The sequence below is a fragment of the Camelina sativa genome, chromosome 10, assembly GCF_000633955.1.
Source record: "Camelina sativa cultivar DH55 chromosome 10, Cs, whole genome shotgun sequence".
Taxonomy (NCBI): domain Eukaryota; kingdom Viridiplantae; phylum Streptophyta; class Magnoliopsida; order Brassicales; family Brassicaceae; genus Camelina; species Camelina sativa.
The window spans coordinates 12,826,659-12,833,802 of NC_025694.1; the positions used below are offsets into that span (position 1 = coordinate 12,826,659).

Below are 7,144 nucleotides of genomic sequence, written 5' to 3' on the forward strand. Positions count from 1 at the left end.
GGCAGTGATCCCTTGAGGGAGTATAATGACATATTTGCGAGGTGGTAGAGGCGGACGCCTTATTCTAGGTGGAAGCATCATTCGAGGTTGGAGCTCCAGGCGAATTGGAAGTGGCAGCTCTGGAATCTTGCAAGGAACCCTCACCCTTAATGGAGAATCACCTCCTAACCCATAATCACTAGCCTTAATCTTGATATGATCAATAGGTCCATCGTGTTTCATAGCACGGTATTCAGCAAGCTTCTTCTGGTAATAAGCGTGATAAGGATCTGAGCTCCACAAGAAGGAGTACTCTTTGTTCCCATCTTGATCTCTCATCATCTTTCTCTCCATCTCGATCCCTTTTTTGGTAACAAAAAGAGCGGAGCTATCGGCATAAAATCTACTACATCCGCCATGGGAAACGACTTACTTAATTAGGGTTTTGGAGAAGTAACAGACACGCCGCGAGAGCTTCAGTGACGTCGTTAAGAAGCCAACAGGGCCGTCTCTACCCCATGGCAGAGTAGGCAAATGCCATGGGTCTATCCCAAATATTAAAAATTTTATTTAAGCAAAAGGGTCCAATTTTTTCAAAAAAAAAAAATATTAAAAGTTTTTAGGTTTTTTAAAAATTTGACAGAGGTCCCATATTTGTTTAAGACGGGCTTAGCCAACTATTGCAAAGAAACGGAGAAGATCCTCAGAGAACAAATCAACGGAGCCCTAGGCGTAGCCTAACACTTGTATGAACGTGAAAACACAAGAGCTAAGCGATTGAACGATATCACACAAGTAACACAGGGGATTAAGCAACTCTCTATCGATTTATTAGAAAATAAAGAACCTTTCAAAACCCCTTAACCCTCCTTGAATCTTCAAGCTATTATTTCTTCAAGTTTAAGATTCAATTGGTAGGAATTGTGAGTTTTTCTCTAGCCTCAGTACCCTATTTATACTAATAGGTCTAAGCCATACAACATGCTAATTCCCTATTCTAAGTAAAATAGAGATTATCAATTTCCTTTTTCTTTATTATCAAATAAGAAATTAACAAAAAAAAAAAAAAAAGAAATTAACAATCTTTGCAATCTTTTAGTTTATGGAGATAAAAGGAAAGTATTCAATTATTCTTTATGGATGTCGAGTACTATCTATTCAGATGACGAATCATGCACTATATATGGTCTGGAAGCTGTAGGAATCATTTACCAACCAGTTAATCACGTTTGTTTTTTTTAACAACATAAGATAAGGATATTAACCGCGTCCAACGTACTTCCACACCATCTTTTGCAACATAATTACACCAACATCCCATTTTAAAAACCTTATCCAATTTTTTTTTTTTAAATTTGAAATATATTCGTGTAACCTTATAAAAGCATACACAAACTATCTTTATACTTTATAATTCTCCTATAAATACCGTATAAATATTATTAAAAAAATCTTATAAAAACTTTTAATATCTTGTAAAACTTTATAAAAATCTTCTAAAAGCTTATAACACTTTACAAAAACTTGATTGAGTTTTTAAATAACTGTTATCATCAACAAATACTTTCAAAACCTTATAAAACTTTATAAACATTTCAGTAGTAATATTTTTGAAAATTGTCACCTAAAAACAATATTTTTGAAAGAAACAAACTAAAAGGGCATTTGTCAAAAAATCTCTAAAAACTTTCTCGTTTAGCAAAACAATATTTTGACAAATGCCCTTTTAGCAAAACAATATTTTGAAATATATAGGAGAATATATTTCAAAGAAACAAACTAAAAGGGCATTTGTTAATAATGGGAAAAAACCATCTCTATAATGGGAAAAAACCCGAAAAATACGCCATCTAATTTTTTTTTGGCCGTTTAATTTCTCTATTTATTAAATTTCCTAAAAAATACCTGGTTTAATTTCCGTTGTCTTTAAAAACCTTCATTTAATTAATAACGGTAGATCCATACTTACGACATAACGACTGTTAACTCTAATGACGGAAATGTTAACTAGGATTAAAATATAACCCCACATGGTTAATTAGAGGGAACTAAAGACATTGTTGCCCTCTTCTTCTTCCCCCAAATCGATTTCGAGTTTTAGAACCCTAAAACCCTAAAAGCGATTTTTCTTCTCAAACTTCAAATCCCGAATTCCTTTGATTGCGATGATAGTTGCCGTCTGAGTAGTTGTGGTTATAGTTGATTGTGTGGTGTGTTCGTTGCAATAATCGACTGAGATGAGGTATGAAACCGTTGTTAATTTCAATTGTAATGTTTAGGGTTTTAGGGTTCAACTCGAAATCGATTTGGGGGAAGAAGAAGAGGGCAACAATATCTTTAGTTCCCTCTAATTAACTACGTGGGGTTATATTTTAATTTTGGTTAATATTTATGTCATTAGAGTTAACAGTTGTTATGTCTTAAGTATAGATCTACCGTTATTAATTAAATGAAGGTTTTTAAAGACAACGAAAATTAAAGCAGGTATTTTTTGGAAAATTTAATAAATAGAAGAATTAAACGTCTAAAAAGAAATTAGATGCCGTATTTTTTGGGTTTTTTCTCTCTCTATAATATAAATACAGTTGACAAAAAAAAAAGTTTAGGATTATTGCGTTGACATAAGTAAAAATTTGTTTTTTTTTTGAGCAAAGGTAAATTAGCAATGCTTATTAAAAAATATATATAGTAAAGAGAGCATCACCCGAAAAATCTAAAAGCACAGTGCTTTACAAAATTTCGTCAGCTTCCCTAATTTTTCTCAGGTCAATTTACTACACAGATCCGACCTGACAAATTCCGACCGAGTTGAGTTTTGTTCAATTCCGATTAGATCTTTCTTCCGTAAATACTTAGTTTTAGCGAATACCCCACAAGCTAAAGTACCCTTCGATCTTGTCTTCGATGCTGGTGGCATTACGTTAGGGTTCTTCAATCCTTTTTGGTTTTCGGCATAATTCCCAAACTTGAGAAGCATCAATGGGTCGCTCTCGTGGGAACTTCCACAATTACGAAGACCCTACTCAGAGGTTTCTTCCTTTTAAATTCACTCACAATTGGGGTTTTTTTTTTTTTTTTTTCTCTGTTTGCCAGTTTCTGCTGAATTTGATTTGAATTTCAAGTTTCTTTGAATCTGTATCATTGGGACAATGAGAGCATCGCTTCAAAATTGAGGCTTTTGAAATCTTTTTCATTAGTGCTGAATTGATCGAATTTCGTATGTGTTTGAATCTGCGTTGCGCTATAATCATTGCTTTTTGTAGTTGGGACAATGAGTGTTGCTTCAATTTTTGTGGCTTTTCAGTAGCTATAGTCTCTCCTATGATCTTTGTGATAAAATTGTGTTTTGCCTTTGTTTTGTAGAACGAGGAAAAAGAAAAATGCGGCTAATGTGGAGAACTTTGAGTCGACATCTACGGGTACAAATTACTCATCAAACTTCTTTTTTCTTTTTTTTTGTTCTCCTGTCAAGATTCCACTTTTGTTCTAACGTCTCTACTTGTGTGGAGACAGTTCCAGGTACTGAGGGAGGAGGCAAGTATAACTGCGATTATTGCCAGAAAGACATTACTGGCAAAATTAGGATCAAATGTGCCGTCTGTCCCGATTTTGATCTCTGTGTTGAATGTATGTCTGTTGGAGCTGAGATCACTCCGCACAAATGTGATCACCCTTACCGAGTTATGGTTAGTTTGGCTTTCCCTTTCCCTTTACTTTTTAGGTTGCAGCAAAAAGTTTGATTCTTTGAGAGAGTGATGAGTTTTCTCTTTACTCTCATCACCTAGGACTCAGTGGATAGATCTTTTGTTTGAGTTCCAATCATAACCAATTATATTTCATTTGCTTTCTCAGGGAAATCTAACTTTCCCGCTTATTTGTCCTGACTGGAGTGCTGATGATGAAATGCTTCTCCTGGAGGTACCACTTGCTTTTATCATAATGATATGTGGTTCTATAAATTCTGTTTCTTTCAGTGGAAAGAAAAGTAATTTCTTTTAATCTTTCAATTCAGGGACTTGAAATTTATGGCTTGGGAAACTGGGCGGAGGGCGCGGAGCATGTGGGAACCAAGAGTAAAGAACAATGTCTCGAGCACTACAGAAACATTTATTTGAACTCGCCATTTTTCCCACTTCCAGTATGCTACATCGATCTGTTAAGATAACATATATTTACCACAATAATGCTTAGCCTTGTGCAACTTATTGATCCAGGGGAGATACGTTTTATTTCCCAGGATATGTCACATGTAGCAGGGAAGAACAGAAAAGAACTTCAAGCAATGGCAAAAGGACGCATTGATGACAAGAAAGGTATGTGCTACTCTACTTTAATTGATGGCTGTGTAATTCTTCGTTGTACGTTTTGCTATCTTAGTTCTGATATTGATGGGGCTTCTTATTTGGCAGCAGAGCAGAACATGAAAGAAGAGTACCCGTTCTCTCCTCCTAAAGTCAAGTATGTCTCTCGTTCTTCACAGATACTGTACAGTGATACCTTATCATTTTCTCATCTTTTATCCAATTTTCTCGCAGAGTTGAAGATACACAAAAAGGTGGGTCCTTTGCTTGGTATGTTATATGTTTGGTTTAAAATATAGGTGTGCTTGTTGTTGTATTATATAGTTTCTCTAGTTTACACCAATAGTTATATCTAGATCACAATCTCGTAAATGGAATCATCTGGCTCTTGTACGTAAGAAGTTTAAAGATCCAAAAAAGGCCCAATATCGGTCATTGTATTTATACTGGTTGATATTTTCTCCCTTTTTCTTTGTTCTGACGTGCTTTGTGGGTAGAGTCTCATATAGACAGGAGTTTTGGAGTAAAGAAACCTGTGGCCACCCCGGTAAACAACTCTTTGGTTGAATTGAGTAATTACAACCAAAAAAGAGAAGAGTTTGACCCTGAATACGACAATGATGCTGAGCAACTCTTGGCTGAGATGGAGTTCAAAGATAATGATACTCCTGAAGAACATGAGCTGAAGCTGCGTGTGTTGCGTATCTATTCGAAAAGGTACATCCTTTAAGATAAAACAGTGAACATAGTCTCTTTTTTTTGCCGCTGCCCACTCTGACACAGGTGAGTGTGATGTTTGTAGGCTTGATGAGAGGAAACGTAGGAAAGAATTCATAATAGAAAGAAACTTGTTGTACCCAAATCCCTTTGAGAAGGACCTGTCTCAGGAGGAGAAAGTGCAGTGTCGACGTTTGGACGTTTTTATGCGTTTTCATTCAAAAGAGGAGCACGACGAGCTACTCCGTAGTGTTGTAAGCGAGTACCGCATGGTGAAACGACTCAAAGATCTTAAGGTAAGGACATTGCTACTCTCAACCTGTGTGTTTGGTTCCTTGGACTGGATGTGACTCACTGTTTTGGGTTGGATGGGGCAGGAAGCTCAAGTGGCAGGGTGTCGTTCGACGGCTGAAGCGGAGAGGTATCTTGGGAGGAAGAGGAAGAGAGGGAATGAAGAAGGGATGAACAGAGGGAAAGAGAGCGGTCAATTTGGTCAAATTGTGGGGGAAATAGGCTCTAGACCTCCTGTGCAAGCTTCTTCAAGCTATGTGAATGATTTGGACCTGATTGGATTCACAGAGTCGCAACTGCTGTCTGAATCCGTGAGTATCTAGATACTGAACAGTGTGAAATGAGTTTTTGTTGTAAGTTGTAACTGAAAGAAGAGTTGTTTGTTTTGCAGGAGAAGCGTCTGTGCAACGAAGTCAAGTTGGTTCCACCGGTTTATCTACAGATGCAACAAGTGATGTCACATGAGATATTCAAAGGGAATGTGACGAAGAAGTCTGATGCATATAGCCTGTTCAAGATTGAACCAACCAAAGTGGATCGAGTTTATGATATGCTTGTGAAGAAGGGCATTGCTCAACTTTAAAGGCTTGTGTAGTGTTGTATCATATATATATGTGTGAGCTCTGTTGAGTTATTTGTTGACATAACCTTGTTTATTACACCTTGTCAAAATTAGTTTATAATAGAAAAACAATTAAGTTATCCACAGATTGTGAAAAGAGATAAGGTGAATGATAGCCACACAATCTAAACCCCAATGTTTTAGTATATAAGAAAGAATCTGACTCCTACAAGTACAAGGAAAGGAAGAGGTGAGATGACGACGATGATGTCTCTCCCCAAAATGAAACTATCTTGTCTGCAACCACACCTCCATTTTAGCAGTAACAGATCATTTGAAATAGCTCAAGCTTTTCCGAGCTCAAGCATAAGGAACAGAACATCATGTCTTGTTCGGTGCGGCTCAGCCAGAAGAAGATTAATTTCAAAAAGGAGCAGAAGCAGCAAGCTTGAAAAAGCACCAGCACCACAACCTCAGGGTTTGGAGCGGCACTGGAGACATGCTGTGGTGGGTGGAGTTTCAGTAGGGTTGATGATGGCTTTGGTATTGGGAATGGATGCAGAGAAAGCTATGGCGCTTGGACCAGAAGGTCCTTTAATGGAAGAGTTTTGGGACAACGTAAGAAGGTACGGTCTTTACGCTCTCACGGTTAGCACCGGAGCCCTCTCCGCAGTCTTTGAGCCTATCTTCGAACTCCTCAAGAACCCAATCTCCGCTGTTCTCATTGTGATCATCTTAGGTGGAAGCTTCTATATCGTCTCCCAAGTTGTCTCAGCAATGATCGGTGTAAACGAATTTGCTTATGATTACAGTTATTAACCAACCTATAGTTTGTTTTGTTCTTCTCTTCATTAATACTCTGCTTTTATGCTCTTGTGTTTTTGATCTATTTATATTTTTGTTACACAATCATCAATCACATTTTATTTGACATAAAAGTTACACCAAATCATGTACATTGTAAAAAGCTCTTAGAAGATGTGAGAATTGGTTGTCAAATGTTTTCAATAGTATTTGTAAGAATCTTCAGGCCGTCCGGCGACGTAATCCATCAGTCCCTCGCCGGTGGATTCTTCTGAGACCTGTTGAAAGCCACCGAAGGTGATTGCCATAGCCAAGAAGGCTCCAGTTGACGCAAACAGAGGCCAGAAATAGGCTAAAATGTTCACAATCCTTGGTGCTGCGTACATGAGCGACACCACAATCACGCTCACCATGATTGCCACCATGAAATGGAATCTGTATTCCATTAGCTTTGTTTGGATCTCCATTTCTTTGTGATTGAACTCGGTTA

The 7,144-nt window shown here is 37.3% G+C and overlaps 2 protein-coding genes across 5 annotated transcripts; both read left to right on the top strand.

The window, feature by feature from the left end:
* LOC104718732 (transcriptional adapter ADA2b) lies at nt 2,692-5,992 on the top strand. Of its 4 annotated transcripts, none has more exons than XM_010436529.2 (12): nt 2,692-3,008; nt 3,343-3,398; nt 3,493-3,665; nt 3,832-3,897; nt 3,992-4,117; nt 4,217-4,292; nt 4,389-4,437; nt 4,515-4,534; nt 4,778-4,997; nt 5,083-5,293; nt 5,375-5,599; nt 5,680-5,992. In XM_010436529.2, exons 1-12 carry the CDS (start codon nt 2,959-2,961, stop codon nt 5,869-5,871), a joined length of 1,464 nt encoding a protein of 487 aa, XP_010434831.1. In that variant the 5' UTR covers nt 2,692-2,958; the 3' UTR covers nt 5,872-5,992. The 4 variants fall into 4 exon arrangements, with proteins under 4 accessions (XP_010434831.1, XP_010434833.1, XP_010434832.1 ...); XM_010436531.2 differs by having other exon boundaries at nt 4,790-4,997; XM_010436530.2 differs by having other exon boundaries at nt 4,392-4,437.
* Nucleotides 6,068-6,808, top strand: LOC104718734. The gene has a single exon (XM_010436533.2). The coding sequence runs from the start codon at nt 6,106-6,108 to the stop codon at nt 6,667-6,669; it is 564 nt and encodes a 187-aa protein (XP_010434835.1). The 5' UTR covers nt 6,068-6,105; the 3' UTR covers nt 6,670-6,808.

Coding starts and splice junctions, on each gene's coding strand:
- LOC104718732 (XM_010436529.2), top strand. CDS start 2,959: ATGGGTCGCTCTCGTGGGAACTTCCACAATTACGAAGACCCTACTCAG. Junction 3,399..3,492: donor CTTTGAGTCGACATCTACGG/GTACAAATTACT, acceptor GTGTGGAGACAG/TTCCAGGTACTGAGGGAGGA. Junction 4,998..5,082: donor TTGCGTATCTATTCGAAAAG/GTACATCCTTTA, acceptor TGATGTTTGTAG/GCTTGATGAGAGGAAACGTA.
- LOC104718734 (XM_010436533.2), top strand. CDS start 6,106: ATGACGACGATGATGTCTCTCCCCAAAATGAAACTATCTTGTCTGCAA.